Source organism: Neoarius graeffei, chromosome 11 (assembly GCF_027579695.1).
Source record: "Neoarius graeffei isolate fNeoGra1 chromosome 11, fNeoGra1.pri, whole genome shotgun sequence".
Classification (NCBI taxonomy): Eukaryota; Metazoa; Chordata; class Actinopteri; order Siluriformes; family Ariidae; genus Neoarius; species Neoarius graeffei.
In genome coordinates, this window is record NC_083579.1 from 43,969,471 (window position 1) to 43,991,713 (window position 22,243).

The window sequence follows — 22,243 nt, forward strand, 5'->3', positions numbered from 1 at the left end:
GATGCTCAGTAAAACCTACAGCTCATTTCCTTATAAAACTGCACTCATTGTACCTGAGACTACTATTGTTTTCAACAAAGGGTCGTCTCACACCAAATATTCCCTGTGTCCGAAATCACTCCCTACTCGCTATATAGTGGACTATATAGTGAGCTCACCATTTTCTAGTGCCATCCAAATGTATAGTGAGAATTATTACACCCTATATAGTGCACTCAAAGTATCCCACAATGCATCATGAAAAGTAGTGTACAACCAATGGTCACTAACCAAGCAATATATATACCATCATGCATTGCAGTCACGCTGAAAGAAAAAAAAAGTGTGTTGGGGTGAATGGACAGAGGAAGAAACGTGTTATAAACGGACGTTCAAGTACAATTAAAAATAGTAAGAGAATAGAAAATAAGCTAAAATAGAATCTCATCTCATCTCATTATCTCTAGCCGCTTTATCCTTCTACAGGGTCGCAGGCAAGCTGGAGCCTATCCCAGCTGACTACGGGCGAAAGGCGGGGTACACCCTGGACAAGTCGCCAGGTCATCACAGGGCCGACACATAGACACAGACAACCATTCACACTCACATTCACACCTACGGTCAATTTAGAGTCACCAGTTAACCTAACCTGCATGTCTTTGGACTGTGGGGGAAACCGGAGCACCCGGAGGAAACCCACGCGGACACGGGGAGAACATGCAAACTCCACACAGAAAGGCCCTCGCCGGCCACGGGGCTCGAACCCAGAACCTTCTTGCTGTGAGGCGACAGCGCTAACCACTACACCACCATGCCGCCCTAAAATAGAATAAGACAGATAAAATACAAGAATAAAAGTTACAGTGCAGAGCGAGGAATTAATCACAGTCCTCAAATATGATTTAATAAAAGGCAGCGGCAAAGAAGAAAGTATTCCGCCTTGATTTATAAGAACTGAAAGATGCAGCAGACACAAAGTACTTTGTATTTATTAATGTAGGAAATACGCTCAGTATAATATGTATTGATCACAAAAATACACGCATGTATTTTGTTATTTTGAAAACCCACCAGCCGACTGATCTGGCGCGTTTTAATTGTGCGACAGTAATGACGTAAATAACAGTGTGATAGGGTAGTGTCCGAAAGCTTTTTTTTTTTTTTTTCATTTTACCAATAAGCTCACTATAATACTCCTCTATATAGTAATTCCCTAGATAGTGAGTAGGGAGTAGTGAATGAGTGAGTGGTTTCGGACACAAGGAACTGACTTTGTTTCATTTATTATGACTTACTGCTGTTTATAGTATTTTTTTATGTTGAAACATTTCATTTCATTATTTTTAAGCCATTTTTAGTCTACAGAATTTCTTAACATGTGCCTAAGACTTTTGCACAGTACCATACTTAAAGTACATTTTTAAGCCTATTAAATTTCAGAAAAAACAGTGTCGCTGTGTTTTAAATGAACCTTTATGCTTAGTCTTGTGCATTCACAGTTCGCTCATTCTGGAGAGCTTTGATCTATGTTCACCATGTCTCCTTCCATAAATGATAAATAAATGTCTCTTAACAGAAAACTTCACCATATCAAGGATTATATGGGTTTTTTTTCCCTTTGTTAAATAGCATTTTAAAAATGTTTATTTTGAGGATTAGGTTATGGAGCAAGTCTGCCATCCAGGTCCCTGTGAATGAACTGTTACTATGAAAATAATAAAGTATTAGAATGAGCACATTAAAATAAACTATAATTTATATTATAGTTGGCACTATTGTCAGATATGAGAGTTCAACAGTGCTGTGGTATAAACGTGTACGTTACAGTATGTGTAAGATATAACTAGCAAAAGTCTTAGGCACTTTATTTTCTTTAGTACAAACTCCTATAGATTTGTAAAGCATTTTGCAAAACCAGACACAGTTCATCTGGACACTTTGACTGTAACAGTTGCTTCTTAAATTTTTTACAGCAAAATCCCAGCAGCCTAGCCTGGCAAGCCAGACTAAATGTGAATATTTAGTCTGGCCTCGATCCGTAGACATTTCCGAAGGGGGTGGGAGGAACAACCCGCTGTCTTTCAAACTGTCTCTGTGCGGTCAGCGCAACAGTGACTGTGACGTAGTCAGAGCGACAGAAAGCAGTGGGGGAGGCCTTGAAATAAATAATTTTTCAAAATGTGTATTAATTAATAAACAGGTTCTAGATATTAAGAAGTTTGGAGATAATGACCACAAGTTTGGAGTCTGTACCACATACACTCTTATTTTTTTTAAAGTGTTTTTCAAGGGTTTGCTTAAACTGTTTTTGAGAGTTTTTATTTTTATTTAGTGGTGTTTGTTGAAATAATTTCCCTTAAATTTAAAATAACGGGAAAATAAGAAACAATCAAAAAGTAATGTTTCAAAGCTGTTTATTAATTCTTCGTACTGCACAAACTAGCCCCATCCTTTTGGCTACCAGCGGAGCCAGCTGGTAGATCAGACTTTTGCCATAGCCGGTCGGCAAAACAGCGAAAACGTCCTTCTTGAAAAGGAATGAGCGGAGAGCCTCTTCCTGCTCATGTTTCAACGAAAACTCCAAGTCTAATTCTTCTAAAACTGATTCCAAAGCGGAGTCAAACGCGCGCTGTTCACTAGCCCGAAGCCATCTTTCCTGTTGTGCTTTCTCCAGCGTCGCGCAGCTTTGTCGTCACTCCTGCAAAAGCCCGCCCAAAGAATCCAAACACAAACCTTGCGTTGTGATTGGCGGGCACGATTTGATGCCTGGGGTGTTTTTGCTTATATGGTGCGAGGCTAGACCCACTCGCTAGGCAAAAATATTTTTGGCCGCTAGGCGGGTGGGTCTAGTTTACTAGGCTACCAGCAGCCTTCATTATGTTTTGATCTGAAAAGTGTCTCTTATGTAATACACTGCTTTCTTTACTGATATACAAACATTTTTCTGTATCCTGTCATTAACGTTTGGAACTCTAAAATGTTTTTGTGCTGACTCAATAACGTACAAGTCATAAAATAAAAATCTATAACAAAGTTTGTACAAAAAAAAATAGGGTGCCTAAAACTTTTGCACAGTACTGTATGTACTGCATTGTGTGTCAGAATGAAGGGATGTGTGTGACAAGATGGATTTTATTTGAGATTCCATCATGATGTCAAAATAATCTTATTATTTCTAGTATTTTAATTGACTCCATAATTACAAACACAATGCATTTTCATGCGGTTTCTTTTAAACTGTTTTGAAAGCATTAGAGAACATTGGTTGAATACACAGTCCTGTGCCTAAGACTTTTGCACGTGTAAAGAAATGCTGTAGACCAAAAGTGGCTTAAAAATAATGAAATGTTTCAACATTAAAAAAAAAAATACTATAAACAGCAGTAAGCCATAATAAATTAAACAAAGTCGATATTTGGTGTGAGACGACACTTTGCTTTTAAAAAAAAATGGTAGTCTCAGGTACAATGAGTGCAGTTTGATAAGGAAATGAGCTGTAGGTTTTACTGAGCATCTTGCAGAACCAGCCACAGTTCTTCTGGACACTTTGTCACACTCGCTTCTTAATTTTGCAGCAAAATTCAGCAGCCTTTATTATATTTTCTTTTTTAATCTGAAAAGTGGTCTCTTATGTAATATGCTGCTCAGATATGCTCAGATAGAAATATTTTACTGTAACGTTTAATTTTGTGCTGGAAAACAAACGTTTGGAACTCTAAAATGTTTTGTACTGATTCGATAATGTAGAAGTCATAAAATAGAAATCTATAACAAAATTTGTATGGAAAAAAATAGGGTGCCTAAGACTTTTGCACAGTACTGTATATTGATTTTTTTTTTTTTAAACCTTGTGTGTTGACACTGAGCTGTATCTTCAGGAGTCCGCTCCTGATTATCTTATCAAGAAGCCATTGGTTGTCCTACTGCTAATCTCAGTAGAAAATGTTCCTATGTTGGAAGTTTTTTGTTGGGGAACAAGGAGCATGTACAGAAATAAAAGATAAGCATATGAAGTGACTTAAGACGATGACGCTGCTTCTGATCTGTTCTCATTCCTCTGTCCATTCACAGGTAATGGTGTAGTTGTTCATCTTCCAGGCCTTTTTGAAGAAATTGACAAAAATGAGAAGAAAGGTAAAGTGGAGCTAGTTTACTTTGTGATGTGATGAATAATCCGAAATCAAATAGGTACCAAGCATGGTACCAGGTGTTGTTTTCAGGTACAAACATCTGATATCTCTAACCATTTCCTGTTCTGAGAGATGTCTGTGGAACAAGTGTGTTTTGACTTGACCTGTGGCTATGTTTTGCAGGAAAGCAAAGCCAGATGGTGCCAATTTGATTCAATTCACTTTTCATTGTATATTTTTTGTTCATTTGGTAAATATATAAAACCTTGGCAGTTGTAGTGTTGTGTCAGCTTCAACATGAGATTCAAGTGATTTATTTTTATTTTTTTAAATCTTCTTCCATGGCTAGGCTTGAAAGGATGGGAGAAAAGACTCGTCATCTCTGATAGAGCTCACATAGGTATACTATTTATATGTTGGCTATGTACCTGTACTGTTTTAACACACTTTTTTTAATCAACTTCCCCTCACCTGGGGTAATATGCGTTGTTACCTTAACGGCCTTTGGAAAATACACTGTCAAGAAATAAAGTATATTATTGTACCTTTAAGGGTACAATGGCTTGTCAAGATTCAGGAGAACTTTGTCGATATGTTCATATACAAGTATACAGTGCATTGAAATACCATTTCCCTCAGGCTTCCCATGGTGCATTTATAAGGAAATAGAACAAAAAACAAAACAAGATAGAAAAATCCAAAATAGCAAAAGGCACAAGTTCATATGTTGCTTGATATGTATACAAAGTTTCATGAAGATATCTTCAATAGTTTTAAAGATATGGCCCAGAAATGAAAACGTGACCAGACGGACAGACGGAACCCGTTTCTATATACCTTGCCAAACTTCGTTAGGGTGGGGGAAAATAACCCTATATCTAGGTAAACATCTCGCTATCTAAACATATAGATATCTAAGTACAATAAGCAACATAAATGACAAGACAAAGACAGATGCAAAGGGACCGGTCACTGGGGCAGTACCATCTAAGGTACTTATTATCCTGCTTGGAAACATTTATGTACCCTTTTGGCCCTAAAAAGGTACCCATAGTTACCTTGAGGTCCAATAATGAGTGCTAGGTGGTACATTAGTGTAGAGTGTACCTTGGGGTACAGATTTTAAGACTTAGGACAAGATGTTGATAGTCCCATGTATGAAGCCCTCCACACTATACTGACTTTAAATGCCAACCACTCATAGATGCTAGAAACCCCCAAAAGATGTTAGGGACACCTCATCAGTTGTGCGCCATAGTGTCATTGGATGTTTCAGCCTTTTAATCACAATACGCCCTCTGCTAAGGCAGGCCCACCACAGGCTGATCAGACCTGGGTGTGTGTCCCTAACATCTTGGGGCCCAGATGGGGTCCTTCCTTCTGATCCACAACCACTGGCTGCAGCGTTTTGCAGTCCCTGATGTTTCTTTTATTGTCTGGCACAGGGCTTGGGCTTGTTTGACTTCCCAGCTTTTTGAGCAACCTCACGATAAATGTTGCAATAAAGCCCCTACATTCGACCTCCACTGGCCAAGCTCTTCATTTTCCAGCCTTGTTGTTCTGCCTCAGCTGCCATCTCCACATACCGCAGCCTCTTTCTCTCATTCGCCTCATCAACCACATCCTCTCAGGGTACTATCGGCTCTATGCACAGGGTGCACAGGGTGTTGGACCAGAATACCAGATCTGGTCTTAGGGTGGTGGTGGTAATCTCTGGTGGGACTGTAAGCCACTGGTCTACATCAGCCTGCATTTTCCAGTCTCGGGCTCCACTATTCTCCCTCTCGGACGAATAGTGTCCTTGGTACTGCGCTTGAAGCTCTGGGGGGGCAGGGTGTTAGTAGCAGTTCTCTTGGTCTCAATTGCTGTTGCCAGGCATTTCAGCACTTCATTGTGCCTCCATGTGTACCTGCCTTGGGAGAGACTCCCCTTACACCCAGTGAGGATGTGTCTGAGGGTAGCTGGAGTTGAGCATAGTAGACAGAATGGATCTTTGTTCAACCATTGCTGGAGGTTTTTGGGAGAAGGAAGGACATCATATGTTGCTCTGAGCAGAAAGCTAATTCTGCTTGCCTCCATCTCCCACAGATCCTTCCAGCTTATCCTCCTGTTTGCTATGCTTTCCCATTTCATCCACTGTCCCTGTTTTGCTTGTGTGACAGCCATAGCACATCTTGCTGCTTCCTTCTGGTGCCATACTTCCAGGACTACCAGCTTCTGCCTTTCTGCTGAGGTTGCTTTGCTCCACAAAGGTCTGCTCTGCCCCAGCCCCAAACCTCCTCTTCCTTGTTTGACATGTCCCACAATGTCAGAATGCTGGAGCACTGCCTTCACCTGTTGGACTGCCACTTTTGGAGTCCATTTCCGTCCTGTTGTTAGAGATGGTTCAATAGCCTGGATGGTTGTCTCGGGACTCTGACAGAGTTATCTCTAGCCTTGTCTTGGCGCATTTAAACTCAACAAGACTTGAGATTGGTAGCTCGAGGATACTGTACCCATACAGGCCAACATTACTCAGACATTTGGGGACTCCTAGCCATTTTCTCACATAGGAGCTGATCATTCTCTCCATACTCTCAACTGTTGTGAGTGGAAAGTCAACCACAGTTAGTGGCCACATCAGTCAGGGTAGCAGACCAAACTGTAGGCACCATAACTTCAGTTTACCAGGGAGCATGGACTGGTTGATGTTCTTGAGGCCCCTGCTAACATCCTGCTTCAGTTGCTGGACCTGCTCCTGGACTCCTGCTGTCCATTTCCTGCTGGAAATGGACTCCTGCTGTACCCCTATTTCTGACAGTGTAACTAACATTAGTATGTTCAATGACCCATTGAAGGAACAGAGACTGAGGTAAAACTGACAAATGAAAATGTTTTCGTGTAAACAGAATCAATAAAAACCTAATACAGTATTTCTTATATTAAGTGAGTTATTTTTACCAACAACAAAATCAATCCATGACAGCTAACATAACTTTATAACAACATTGCTTCTGCTTGCTAATATTACTGTAATAGCTTGTCAGCTAGCAAGTCAACAAATCGTAGTGTTGTAGTCAAGACCACCTAAACCAAGACCAAGTCATGACCAAAACCAAAGTGTACAGTGTTTCCCACAGACCAGGTAGCAATTTGTGGTGCTCCACTGTGCCGATGAGGGAATCGTGCGCGGTGGTGTCGTGGCGGTCGGTGGAGTCTGTCATTGGGGTGTATGCAAAGTGTTTACAGCGGGCGGTGTTCAAACACAGTATTTTTCTTCAGAGTCACCTGCTGGGACTATTTTAAAGCTACAAGAAGCATTTGAGATTATTCAGTTCAATCTAAATTCTTTTAAGTTCTTTAAGAGAAGACAGCTAAAACAATTTTTACCAGAATCCTGCCTGGTTTCATTCCTCCACCCAACTTTACATTACAGGGCAGGCCATTAGTTTGCTGGGCTTGATGTTGGTGGAAAACCTGTCTTTTAAATTTATGAAAATTACTCACCAAAATTGAAGTTAAAGTTTAGTTTTTACCTTAGTTTTTTGCCTTTTTGGTGGCAATCTTTCAATCATTCTTTAGTTGACATTCAAGGAATAAATTGCAAAAAACAAGCTGGAGGTTTTTATTTTAAATATTGAACTCAACACTTACCTCAACCAATACTAAAATGAAATAAATAGTATAATGTAACAACAAAATAATAATAAAATATCATAATTAGATGTAAGAAACCACTTAAGGTAACACCAAGGCAACTAACAATAATGAAAAAGCATTACCCTAATTGGTGCAAAGCCTGCATATACATATATAATATGTATATGCAGGCTTTGCATATATAATAGTCAAATAAATACAAAGTTATTATTAGCCTATGGGCATCCTACAGTAGCCTATCTCAAATACCGCATTTTATCTTTATCACATTGTTTGCTGCGTTTCCAACGTTATTGAAACTATTATTAGGCTGACAGCTGGATGTTCAATATTGATAACGTTATAAGGCTAGCAGTTCATAAAGCTAGCATAAGGCTACCTTTTCTGAGTTACATACTGGGCAGGTGTGTTTGAGCACAGTACATCATACTAACCTTTGGTAGACTCCAGATATCGTTGACCTTCTTCTCTGTGCTAAATATCACACAGCATTGGGTTTTCCTCTTGATAGCCCTTGAGCAGTATGCGTGGAGAGGAGGAGTGGGCGAATCAGCTGCCAGTGTGTGTGCGTATCAGTGATGCAGTGATGGTTTATCTACTTCGCCAATAAAGCTAATAAAGATGTTTCTTAAAATATTCAGATTTTATGCTTCAGATAGCATCAACTAGGCATCCTGGTGAGTATAACAACATTTTATTTAGGCTAGTGGGAAATCCTTATTTATTGTGAATGTCAAGCCATTATTAATAACTTGCATGAATGCTGAAGCGGGATAAACGGGATAATGCAATAAGGCCGATTCCTTGCGTCAAGCTGCTACTGTATGCATCAAAATTGGTTTATAGCCTGACTCAGGGATGTCCGTTTCATGTAAGCCAAGAAGGCTATAATAAAGCTCATCACGAGCACGACGTAGGCTACCTTTTAAAATAAGGGGTCGGAAGGCGAATCGGGAAGGCTGCGTTATTTTTAATTAGCCTAACAGGCCTACTTGCAGTCCGGGTATATGCGCAACGGCAGGCCTGTGTACACGCCTCTCCATCTCTCTCTCTCTCTCTCTCTCTCTCTCACTCTCTGTGTGTGCGTGCGCACGCGTGAACGAGAAGAAAGAGCACTATGAATGAACGGAACGATATGCAACGAAATTTTTTTTTTCAAAATCGCGAGTCTGATTGTGTGGCAATAGGAATCCATTGTGTGGCGCTGCACCACACAATGGTCTATGTATGGGAAACCCTGGTGTATCATGACCAAGACTTTGAGGGGTTGAGATCAAGTCAAGCCCAGGACCAGACATGTGTGTAAAGGGGGGAGGGGTGACAGCCATTAACAGGAAGAAAAATTTCGAATTAGCAATAAGCCACGTTATTGGTCACATTTGAAGCAGGAAATTTTACATCCAATCACAGTAACGATGTTACCAAATAAATCAGACAATGCACTGGAAATTTCACAAAATCCCGCAGTTGCGGTCTTGACCGATCTTGAAATAAAATCTCTATATCTGAGGCCGAGACAAGGCCGAGTAAAAATGCGGTCGAGACCAAGACCTTCAAAATGTGGTCTTGAGACCAGTCTCAAGTACTACAACACTAGTAAATTGACACAATATATGTTACACACCTCCAGGTCATGAGGGTAAGGATAATGGGTGTGTTAAAACAGTATTAAATATGAGTGTAGATGATACTGAGCGTCATGGTTTTAAAATGATGCTGATGCAGAACTCTGTTTTCTCTTAGTTTTTGATTTCCATCAAGCTGTGGATGGAATGCAAGAAGTGCAGAGACAAGCACAGGAAGGGAAGAAGTAAGATGTGGTGATTTCATAAATTAGCTGAATTAAGAATAGGGCAGGAATTGCATTTAGGAAGCATTAGCCATTTATTCTCATGGTTTGATCTTTCATAACAGCATAGGAACGACCAAGAAAGGCATTGGACCAACGTACGCATGCAAGGCATCCCGAACCGGACTTCGCATCTGTGACCTGCTAGCAGATTTTACAGAGTTTTCCACCAAGTAAAATTCTAACATTTTTTTAAAACCAGAATTTACAAGGCTGTGCTTAGAATCTAAACTCATACTGTTTCCTTTTAGGTTCAAAAACCTGGCACAGCAGTACCAGTCCATGTATCCCGCTCTTAAACTGGATGTTGAAGGTGAACTAAAAAAACTAAAGGCAAGTCAAATTGGGGAAACTCTGGATTTATATCATATGAAAATTAATGCAGTGTTTTTGTGACCTAAACCTCATTCTGTATGTGTGCAGGATTATGCAGAGAGAATCAGACCCATGGTAAGGGACGGAGTATATTTTATGTATGATGCTATTCACGGACCGCTGAAGAAAATTCTTGTGGAGGGGGCAAATGCTGCTCTGCTAGACATTGACTTTGGTACGGACATCCCAGAAACATAGTTGTACATGTACATCAGAGTAACACAGCACTTAGAAAGGGACTGTCTGTGTTGTGTCTAGGAACGTATCCATTTGTGACATCATCCAACTGCACCGCTGGTGGTGTGTGCACTGGCCTTGGCATTCCTCCAGCGAATATTGGAGATGTGTATGGGGTATCAAAAGCTTACACCACTAGAGTGGGCATTGGAGCCTTCCCAACAGAACAACTCAATGTAAGAGCTCATGTCTGCATCACTTACCTGACTAGGTACAGTCTGTCAAAATAAATAAAAATAAAAAGGCAAGCCAGGCGACACGGTGTTGTAGTGGTTAGCGCTGTTGCCTCACAGCAAGAAGGTCCGGGTTCGAGCCCTGTGGCCGGCGAGGGCCTTTCTGTGCGGAGTTTGCATGTTCTCCCCGTGTCCGCGTGGGTTTCCTCCGGGTGCTCCGGTTTCCCCCACAGTCCAAAGACATGCAGGTTAGGTTAACTGGTGACTCTAAATTGACCGTAGGTGTGAATGTGAGTGTGAATGGTTGTCTGTGTCTATGTGTCAGCCCTGTGATGACCTGGCGACTTGTCCAGGGTGTACCCCGCCTTTCGCCCGTAGTCAGCTGGGATAGGCTCCAGCTTGCCTGCGACCCTGTAGAACAGGATAAAGCGGCTACAGATAATGAGATGAGATGAGAAAAAGGCAAGCCCACTACCAGTACCATAACACTGAAGTTAACTTACCACAATTACTAAAGCCATGGGGGGAAGCCATTGCCTAATGGTTAGGGAAGTAGCTTTGAGGCCAAAAGGTCACAGGTTCGATTCCCTGGATCAGCAGAAATGGCTGAAGTGCCTTTCAGCAAGGCACCTGACCCTCAACTGCTCTCCAGGCTGCTAAAAAGATTAAACTTAACAGCGTCTGCTAAATGCCTGTAATGTAATGTACTAGCTTCCATTCTTTATCAGCCATGGTAATGTGACTGTCATTGTAATATGGGAGAAAGACAGAAGAATGAATGTAGACACTGTCGTAGTGTAACTGTCATTTTTTTTAAAATGATGCATTGGATGGAGTTAGGTTCAGAGTTGGGGTGAATTTATATTTTAAATTATTATGGCTTTGACAGAGTACCATGATAATTTAGTTAGACTTCTCATCTCATCTCATTATCTCTAGCCGCTTTATCCTGTTCTACAGGGTCGCAGGCAAGCTGGAGCCTATCCCAGCTGACTACGGGCGAAAGGCGGGGTACACCCTGGACAAGTCGCCAGGTCATCACAGGGCTGACACATAGACACAGACAACCATTCACACTCACATTCACACCTACGGTCAATTCAGAGTCACCAGTTAACCTAACCTGCATGTCTTTGGACTGTGGGGGAAACCGGAGCACCTGGAGGAAACCCACGCAGACACAGGGAGAACATGCAAACTCCGCACAGAAAGGCCCTCGCCAGCCCCGGGGCTCGAACCCAGGACCTTCTTGCTGTGAGGCGACAGCGCTAACCACTACACCACCGTGCCGCCTTAGTTAGACTTTTTATTTCATATCTAATGAGCATGCCTTTAAGGGTTTTGTCACATCAGCACTACAGATTTCTTAAAAAGAGAAACAGTTTTGGCTTTTAAGTCGTTCTGAATGACTTCGTACGTTTTAAACTTAAGTTCAGTCACTGCTTTATTGCATGGATACGTGAGCACCAGAAGATTATCAGCATATATTTTTTTTTCTAATCAGGTAACACTATAACTACTCTGAAAATTTAAGAGGAAAGGACTCCGCTACACCCTTATAACTCTGAACCCCACAGAATAATGTCTCCAAAAGCAACCCTGTTTGTCTGAAATGACCGAAAAGACCCTTGTATGTACTATTCTGCAATTTATTTAATTTTTTTTGTGTGTGTGTGACTTTCATTCATCATTGAGTTGAGGAGATTATCTAACTGCACCAACTGGTTCAGTGCTCTAATAACCGTCACATGAACAGGAGATAACTTTAGGCTCTGAAATTGGGCCAGGGGTTTAGTTTCAGAATGTGACAGCGGTCCACTTGCTGAGAGTTACATGCTTACCATAAATAAAATGAAATGTTATTTCTTTTAAATTAATTTTACTGAAGATTAAAAAGAGCTGCTTTATACCTCAAAGCTGTAGCCATGTTGTTGTTTTACTATGTTGGTTTTAGATCATTGCTTTCAAAGGGGAAAAAGCTTGTGCCTTAGGTCACACATTTCAGGGCTTGGTTCCAAGTACGGTTACATAACCTTTTCGCTCGATTTCTGGACCGTCAATAACATGAGAAAACTATTTCATGTATGTCGACTAATTTCAACCCCATTACACTTGCAAAAATATGAACGCCATGTTAGTCAGAAAGGGCAGAGTGCGTTAGTTATTTCAAGAAGTCATGATATGAGCGCCTTAGGAATGTGATGTGTCTTATTTAAAGTACCTAACACTGGAATGATCGCTGACAGGAGTGTGCTGATTTAAAATGAGCAATTTGCAGAAATTTTAATGGTTTGTTTTTTGTTTTTTATTAAATGCTTTTCTCATATAGGTTGTCGGGGAGCTGTTACAGACACGAGGTCATGAAGTTGGTGTTACGACAGGCAGGAAAAGACGCTGCGGGTGGCTGGACCTGGTCATCCTTAGATATGCTCACATGATCAACGGCTTCACCGCGTGAGTTGTTTAGTAAATATAGTAATATATGAAATATTGAACTTCTATTATATAGCAATATCTTAATGAAACTACTGCAAAGTGTGTGTGTGTGTATATATATTAGTGTAAACAAGCAACTGAGTGTTTTTTGTTTTTCTGCAGAATTGCTTTGACTAAACTAGACATTCTTGATGTGCTTGATGAGATTAAAGTGGGTGTCGCCTACAAACTCAATGGCAAACGAATTCCTCATTTCCCAGGTAAAATCTGAACGATTCAGCATCAGCTGTACAATTGCATGTGGAGATGTAGATGAAGGTTTTTATGTTCTACAATATATAGAAATACATACACTCACGCCCTGTGATGGCCTGGCGACTTGTCCAGGGTGTACCCCGCCTTTCGCCCGTAGTCAGCTGGGATAGGCTCCAGCTTGCCTGCGACCCTGTAGAACAGGATAAAGCGGCTAGAGATGATGAGATGAGACATACACTCACCATCCACTTTATTAGGACCACATGTACACCTGCACATTCATGCAGTTATCTAATCAGCCAATCGTGTGGCAGCAGAGCAATGCATAAAATCATACAGATAAAGATCAAGAGCTTCACTTAATGATCACATCAAACATCGGAACGGGAAAAATTGTGATCTCTGTGTCTTTGATCATGGCATGGGCGTTGGTGCCAGATGGACTGGTTTGAGTATTTCAGAAACTGCTGATCTCCTGGGGTTTTCACACACAACAGTCTCTGGAGTTTACAAAGAATGGTGGAGGGGGCAAAAACAAAAAAAAGGAAACCAGTGACAATGAGTGACAGTTCTGTGGGTGCAAATGCTTTGCTGATAATAGAGATGTCAGAGGAAAATGGCTAGATTAGTTCGAGCTGGACAGTTGAAGATTAGGGGAAGAAACACCTGGTCTATTCCCAGTCTTCAGTTGTCCAGTTTCAATGAGCCTGTGCTCATGATAGCTTTAGATTCTTGTTCTTGGCTGACAGAAGTGGAACCTGATGGGTTTTTTGCTGTTGTAGCTCATCCACTTTAAAGTTTGATCTGCATTCTGTGATGCTTTTCAGCTCCCCACGGTTGTAAAGAGTGGTTGTTTGAGTTACTATAGACTTCCTGTCAGCTCAGATTAGTCTGGTCATTCTCCTCTGAGCTCTCTCATCAACAAGGTGTTTCAGCCTGCAGATCCTCCCCTCACATGATGTTTTTTTGGGTTTTTATGCCTCCGCCACCGTAAGGTGCAGGAGGCATTATGTTTTCGGGTTGTCCGTCTGTCCGTGCGTCCATCCCGAAACCTTGTGAACGCGATATCTCAAAGGCTAATGAAAGGAATTTCACCAAACTTTCACCATTTGTGCGCTTTGGGACAAACATGAACTGATTAGATTTTGAGATCAAAAGGTCTAAGGTCAAGGTCACTGTGAGGTCAAATGTCTGTCCGCGTGCGTCCGTCCCGAAACCTTGTGAACGCGATATCTCAAAGGCTAATGAAAGGAATTTCACCAAACTTTCACCATTTGTGCACTTTGGGACAGACATGAACTGATTAGATTTTGAGATCAAAAGGTGTGAGGTCAAATGTCTGTCCGAAAACCTTGTGAACACAATGTCTCCAAGGCTGATACAAGTAATTTCACCAGGTCACGATTACTGTGAGGTCAAATGTCCATCCCCAAATCACAACTTAATAAGGCGTGTAGTCTACTGGGCGGAGGCACCCCATCGACGCCGTTGGCATCGAGTTCTATCTAGTTTTGCGCTATTCTCACAACTCTAGAGACTGTTGAGTGTGAAAACCCCAGGAGAACAGCAGTTTCTGAAATACTCAAACCAGCCCATCTGGTACCAACGTCCATGTCACACTTAAAGTCACAGAGATCACAATTTTTCCCCCGTTGTGATGTTTGATGTGAACATTAACTTGTAACTTGACTTGTATCTGCATGATTTTATGCATTGTGCTGCTGTTATATGATTGGAACTACATAAATGAGCAGGTGTACAGATGTCCCTGGTGAGCTGTGTCTCTTGTTCACACCTACATTCAACACAGTGTTCCAAGATCAGCAGAGATTTCTGAATAGAAACCAGGCTTAAGATGTTGCCATTCTGTTCGTAGCGTGAGCACACAAACCAGCCAACTATACATCCCTTTGTTAGTGTAAGCTAAGTTGATAATCTATAGAGGGCTACCGCGTGACGTCACCGTACCGCGAGATTTTGTTAGGGCGCCATATTGGAAGACCTCAAGTACATACATACATACATACAGTTATGTTCAAAATAATAGCAGTCCCTCAACAGTAGCAAGATAAATCACTGTTTTTGTTAAAATTTCAACCTTTACACCGCAAGCAAGTTTCTGGAGGGTATAGTAAAGGTATAGAAAACCAACAGACCCAACAGGCCTGCCGTGCATGCTACTGATTCTGTGAAATTGAATGATTAGCTGAAAGGGGTGTGTTCAAAAAAAATAGCAGTGGTGAGTTCAATTAGGGAGGGCATTGATTTTGTGGAAAAAAAAAGGTGTTAACAGGTGGTCCTTATTTAAGGATCAAGGCAACTGACATTGCATATGCTGGCTGTCCTGCATTGGTCCTGAAAAACCAAGTAAAATGAGTCATTCAAGACACTGTTCTGATGAAGAGCGGCTTTTAATCAAGAAATGGATAAAAGAGGGGAAAACCTACAAAGAAGTGCAGAAACTTATAGGCTGTTCAGCTAAAATGATATCAAACGCTTTAAAATGGCAGCCAAAACCAGAAAGACGAGGAACAAAAAGAAAAACAACTTCTCGAATGGATCGGAGAATAACCAAACTGGCAAAGGCTCAGCCAATGATCAGCTCCAGGAGGATCAAAGAAGATCTAAACTTGCCTGTGAGTACTGGTACAATCAGACGACGTCTATGTGAAGCCAATCTACCAGCAAGAAGCCCCCGCAAAGTCCCATTGTTAAAGAAAAGACATGTGCTGAAGCGGCTACAATTTGCCAAAGAACACATTGACTGGCCTGAAAAGAAATGGCGTAATATTTTGTGGACAGATGAAAGTAAGATTGTTCTTTTTGGGTCTAAGGGTCACAGACAGTTTGTCAGACGTCCTGCAAACACAGAATTCAAGCCACAGTACACAGTGAAGACTGTTAAGCATGGTGGTGCAAGCATCATGATATGGGGATGTTTTTCATACTACGGTGTTGGTCCTATTTACCGCATACCAGGGATCATGGATCAGTTTGAGTACATCAGGATACTGGAAGAAGTCATGTTGCCATATGCTGAAGAGGAAATGCCTTTGAAGTGGGTGTTTCAACAAGACAACGACCCCAAACACACCAGCAAGCGAGCAAAATCATGGTTCCAGACAAACAGCATCCAACTAATGGAGTGGCCAGCACAATCCCCGGACCTCAATCCCATAGAAAACTTGTGGGCTAACATAAAAAATGCTGTTCATGAGGCAAAAGCAAGAAATGCAGAGGAATTGTGGAACGTAGTACAATTGACCTGGGCTGCAATACCTGTTGACCGTTGCCAGAAGTTGGTCGACTCCATGCACCACAGATGCGAAGCAGTTATCAGAAACCATGGTTATGCAACAAAATATTAGTTTAGGATACTCAGCAAAGTTAAATTTAAAAGAATTTCTTAGTTTGTATGGTACATTTTTGCGTTTCCAAAGAAAGATGTCAACACTGCTATTTTTTTGAACATTACATTTCTTGACTTTCTGTGAAATATTATGAAATGTAATTACTTTTTTCCAATTTTCTTGCTTTGAAATAGAATGTGCAGTATGCCCAATGCATTTGTGTTCATTAAAGTACAATTTATTTGAAGAATTTTGACATTTACTCGCCTTTTTAAAGACACTGCTGTTATTTTGAGCACAACTGTACATACTCACAATCTAAAACAAACTACGAGCGAGAGTTTTTTACTACTTATCTGTTTTTATTTATATATCTTTGAATTATTTGGACATGGGGAAAAACTATATTTAAAATCCAAAGAGGGATGGAGGGAGGAAAATTAAAACAAAAGAAAGAAATGAAATATATAACATAAATGTGATAAAATTAAGGATGTTTTTATTCAGTAAACATAAAAAAAAATGTTCTACAACACTCTAGCCTAGTGACTTACCAGTAACAAAATGGTCTGAACATCTTCTGTACTGTTGTAGATTTGAAGTATTCAGATCAGCTCTGCATAAAGCAGCTAAATCCTCTCTCTGTCTCCTGGCAGAAAGCTCCTTGGTTTGCTCCCCTTGTGTCTCAATCCCAGCTGGTATTCTGTAGAAAGACTTCTTTTCACCTTTCCCATCAGCTTTGTTAGAACACCCTAACACAGCACAAAAGTTTACCATTGTAGGTTGTTTGATGAACCAAGTGCATGAAATTCTAATGAAAACACCCTAGTCATTAGACACACTAAATGTGTCAGTGGCTGGCTGTAATAAACGCAGCCAAGGGACAAAACCATCAATCAGAGTCAGTTTCTCAACATATCGCTTCCTTTCAGCAGGCTTCAGGGTTTTGAAATAATCTGCCATGTCCACAGATCATGCACAGACTTATCCATTATATCCACAGTTTTTTGCCAAGTCTCACAGGTTTCTTTCAAGTCTACTGTTGGGCCAATAAATCATAAATAAAGCCACTCCACTTTATTCTCGTGGGTTCACATACGACTGCCGTTATTTCCCCCAATCACAAGTTTGTTGGTCTTCCAATATGGCGCAGGGTTTGTTTACTTCCGGTTTCGGGTGACGTCAGTGCAAGGGGTCTATACAATCCAGTAAGACAGGTGCTGGTAGGTACCAAGACTTTACCAAGAGTGCTAGTCAACCTTCCTGAACCCCTGTATCCTGTAAATGCACATTGCAGATACCAGACATGGTACAGCAGCCAAATTATTTCTGTTATCCAGTGCTTGTCTGGCCAATTTGGGGCTATTGGCATGAGTGATGGATCCTGATTCCTCACCCTGGCCAACAGTGGAAATACATACAGTAGTGTGCAAAAGTATTAGGCACCCTATTTTTTTTTCATACAAACTTTGTTATAGATTTCTACATTATCGGATCAGTACAAAAACATTTTAGAGTTCCAAACGTTCGTTTTCCAGCACAAAATTAAATGTTACAGGAAAAAAAAAAGTTTGTATCTGAGCAGCATATTACATAAGAGAGCACTTTTCAGATTAAAAAAGAAAATATGATGAAGGCTACTAGGTTTTGCTGCAAAATTAAGAAGCAAGTGTGACAGTGTCCAGAAGAACTGTGGCTGGTTCTGTAAGATGCTCAGTAAAACTTACAGCTCATTTCCTTATAAAACTGCTCTCACTGTACCTGAGACTTTTTTTTTTTTTAAAGCAAAGGGTCGTCTCACACCAAATATTGACATTGCTTTATTTATTATGGCTTACTGCTGTTTATAATATTTTTTTTAAATGTTGAAACATTTCATTTCATGATTTTTAAGCCTTTTTTTTGACAGCATTTCTTTACATGTGCCTAATGCCACACTCGCAACCCGCCGTAAGTGTTTTGGACACACACGGGTCGCAGGGTTTGGTAGCTCACAGCCGTGCTGCAGGGTCGCGGTGAATCCGGGGGAAAGTTTGGGGGAGGAGTACAGGCAAAGTACTTGTCAAGTACAGGTTGCACGCCTGACTTCCTCGAGGCGTGAGGAAAAATTGTGCCGTTAGCCCATTGAAAGCGTATGTCTGACGCACGTGATCAGTGCATGTTCAGTGAGTATGGAGTGCATGTGACCTTGCATTTTACCAGTTTCCTGTGCTAGGAGTACAGGCCGCACTTGTGAAGCATGTGTGACGCACGTGATTAGCACGTGACAATCACTCAAGACTTACATGTGACACAAGTCAGGAGTGGGTATAAAACCAGCATGTCTGCAGCATTCTGCATCTGTCTTTCGGCTGAAGAACAATATCGCTTCGTGTTGCTCCTCAGCTTCTATCATCTGCCTATAAGGGTCCAACTCCCTCAGTCATTGTGGTGGTATGGCGACAGCCATCTTCTTCCCTTCTACAATGCTACACGTTACATGATCGGTTCCTTGGTTCCTCCCCAATCTATATATACCCAGAGTCTTGCCCCTTGTGTTGTGTGCAGGTCATGTGCGCTGCGTGCATGCCACACATAGGGGTAGAAAGTGAGATGTACTTCTGTCTCGGGGGCCGCACAAATAGCAAGTGTGGAGTACTTGTGTAGTACTTCTCAGGCATGTCACTCGTACAATGACCGTGCGTCACTCGTGCGTCTTACTGTCATCGCAAAGCCCCTACTAGCTGTGCTGCTGACTTGGTTCAGGCGTACAAAATGAGTACGGGTCCCGTACGTAGTGTATGCATTCTTGATTTTTCGCAAGACCCGTAGAATTTGCATGCGCAGGACCAAAAGTGTCCACAGCCAGTCTGCGACCTTCTACAGCGCTGAACACACGCAAGTGTCGCGCAAGTCTCAAGCACGGTTTTGCCAAATTTTTGACCGTAGACCGCCCGTAGTAGCACGTACGGCGGGTTGTGAGTGAGCCTTAAGACTTTTGCACAGTACTGTATATGAGCACTCTCAGCATCAGATAGGCAAGTGTATCTATCCACTCCCATTCCTGCATCTTGTTTGACCCCTTGGTAGAACATTGTGAGTAAAGTGAAAAGAGGCATTTGAGTGAAATAAAGTTTGTCAGCTGTTAAATGCTTACGTCCCAACTGCCACCCATTAAAAGTTATCTTACTGAATTAGTAAAATTGAACCAGTAAAATGCTGATCTATGGATTTTCTTTAAATATATTGTTTTTTGGGACACCTAGCTAATATGGAGGTACTACAGAAGGTTGAAGTGGAGTATGAGACGCTGCCTGGTTGGAAGACAGATACTTCAGCAGCCAGGAAGTGGAATGATCTGCCCCCTAAAGCCCAGAACTACATCCGCTTTGTGGAGAATCACATCGGTGTACCTAGTGAGTCAAACACACATGGCTTAGCATAAAGCATAATTAACAGTTATTCCATGAAATTGAGTCATACGTGAGCTGGTAGCCGACGAGGCGCGTAGCTATAAGCCATGTACGATGAGGTTGAGTGGAATAACTGTTTTATTATATCCACATTCACTGGATTTTGAGAAACAGAGCATTTTTATTTTTTGCAAATTCGATAAATAAAAACTTTATACAAAATGTCCCACGAAATCATTTTCACTTCGAATGTAAACAAACCGGTGAAATAACTGTAGCAATTTGTGAAAAATGCTATAATAATAATAATTCTTGAAAAAAATTTTTTTAAATGTTCATACCATCAAATACTTTTACTCCATATTTTGTTGCTTTTTTGTTTTTTTTTTTTGGGGGGGGGGGTTGTTTTCAAGTAGTTTTTATTTCATCCTTGGTTGGTTCAACAACACACTCCGCCATCTTGTTTGGATCTACTCACAGCTGATAGCCTAGTGATGGAGTTGCCAGTCAGAGCACGTGATTGTTCATATCCAGTGAATGTGGATAGAATAAAAAGCGATATGTTTACTTTTGAAGTAAATTCAGCACCTTGGTGATTTAACTCATGTTTTCATGTCTTTGCAGTTAAGTGGGTGGGCGTAGGCAAGTCCAGAGAATGCATGATACAGATGTTCTAGAGCGTGTGTCCTCCAGTGACATCTGGAGTCAATCAACAACGCGCCATCCTCTCAGGAAACCCATGACAATTATATGAATTTCTGTCACGGCAAATGGATTAGCATTCACAAATGCTGTGTTTAGATGCAAGACCTGTTGTTAAGACAAGTGGAATTTTGCCTCAACAACTGACACTGAAAATTAGTAAATGTTAATAATTATTAATAAATTTATTTTAAAAACGATCTGTCTCTTGATAATGGGTTACATCCAGGCATTATTTTTGTCTTACATTGTGCACTTTCTTCTTCTTGGATCAAAGTGATAGACATTTACAAATTAAATATGTGTGCGTGTCTGTCTGACTGAGTCTAACTGACTGGAGATAAAAACAGCACTAATATCCACTGTTGAAGTTCTGCATAGTTATTTTGTGGCAGCGCGCACTAGTTTTTACCTACAATGTAAGTTACTGTGCATGAAATGCGTCTGCAACTTGCAGTTACTCCATAAACAGCCTCAGGAATACATTTATTCAATGTCGCATGAGATGGTTTTGCTGAGAGATCCAAATGATTAGTGTCTTTTTTCCAGGGGGTGTCTGTTTTTATTTTTCTGTTCCTCTTCTTGATATTGATATCTCGTGAACAAATGTTTTTAGCAGTTTTCTTTCATATCAGATATAACGTTAGATGTCAGTCAGGCTGCGGAAGAAATAGATAGAAATACAGAACATTCTCTTCCACCATCCTATGCCAAGCTTGCATGAGCTGCTCTCCAACTGTGGCAGTAAAACTACAGACGAACTTAAGACCGAACACCATTTGAAAAGTAACAGTGTAAGTGAGACTTCGTTTGAATAAATGATGGGAAGAAATGCAACCACAAAACAGCAGGGATTGGGTAAAATCTGGGTTTTGGTTTTCCTTGAACATTATTATTTCTTCTTGAAATATTCGATGAAGTTGGAAGAAAAGAAAAAAGTGCAGTTGAGACATGAGGTGTGGCTGTGCTGTGCTGGTAAATTTGCCTTGTAGGTTTATTTTATTCATAGTAAATCAAACTTGCATAAACTCAACAAATGCTTGCTGAAAACACAAATGCATACTTTCCTTTTTGTGACCTTAATTTTTATATATGCATACATACAGTGGTGCTTGAAAGTTTGTGAGCCCTTTAGAATTTTCTATATTTCTGCATAAATAGGACCTAAAACATCATCAGATTTTCACACAAGTCCTAAAAGTAGATAAAGAGAACCCAGTTAAACAAATGAGACAAAAATATTATACTTGCTTATTTATTTATTGAGGAAAATGATCCAATATTAAATACAATGGGGCAAAAAAGTATTTAGTCAGTCACCAATTGTGCAGGTTCTCCCACTTAAAAACATGAGAGAGGTCTGTAATTTTCATCATAGGTATACTTCAACTATGAGAGACAAAATGAGAAAAAAAAATCCAGAAAATCACATTGTCTGATTTTTAAAGAATTTATTTGCAAATTATGGTGGAAAATAAGTATTTGGTCAATAACAAAAGTTCATCTCAATACTTTGTTATATACCCTTTGTTGGCAATGACAGAGGTCAAACGTTTTCTGTAAGTCTTCACAAGGTTTTCACACACTGTTGCTGGTATTTTGGCCCATTCCTCCATGCAGATCTCCTCTAGAGCAGTGATGTTTTGGGGCTGTTGCTGGGCAACACGGACTTTCAACTCCCTCCAAAGATTTTCTATGGGGTTGAGATCTGGAGACTGGCTAGGCC

The 22,243-nt window shown here is 40.7% G+C and overlaps 1 protein-coding gene across 2 annotated transcripts in view; it reads left to right on the forward strand.

Moving 5' to 3' along the window:
• adss1 (adenylosuccinate synthase 1) overlaps window positions 1–20,717 on the forward strand; it is a 25,193-nt gene extending 4,476 nt beyond the window's left edge. For both annotated transcript variants that reach the window (XM_060933005.1, XM_060933006.1), the window contains 11 exons: window positions 4,051–4,113; window positions 4,459–4,509; window positions 9,492–9,558; window positions 9,663–9,770; window positions 9,849–9,930; window positions 10,021–10,147; window positions 10,231–10,385; window positions 12,712–12,836; window positions 12,981–13,078; window positions 19,669–19,818; window positions 20,440–20,717. In XM_060933005.1, the coding sequence (XP_060788988.1) occupies window positions 4,051–4,113; window positions 4,459–4,509; window positions 9,492–9,558; window positions 9,663–9,770; window positions 9,849–9,930; window positions 10,021–10,147; window positions 10,231–10,385; window positions 12,712–12,836; window positions 12,981–13,078; window positions 19,669–19,818; window positions 20,440–20,492 (1,079 nt within the window). In that variant the 3' untranslated portion in view covers window positions 20,493–20,717. The remainder of the gene's footprint in view (window positions 1–4,050; window positions 4,114–4,458; window positions 4,510–9,491; window positions 9,559–9,662; window positions 9,771–9,848; window positions 9,931–10,020; window positions 10,148–10,230; window positions 10,386–12,711; window positions 12,837–12,980; window positions 13,079–19,668; window positions 19,819–20,439) is intronic.
• The last annotated feature ends 1,526 nt before the right edge of the window (window positions 20,718–22,243 follow it).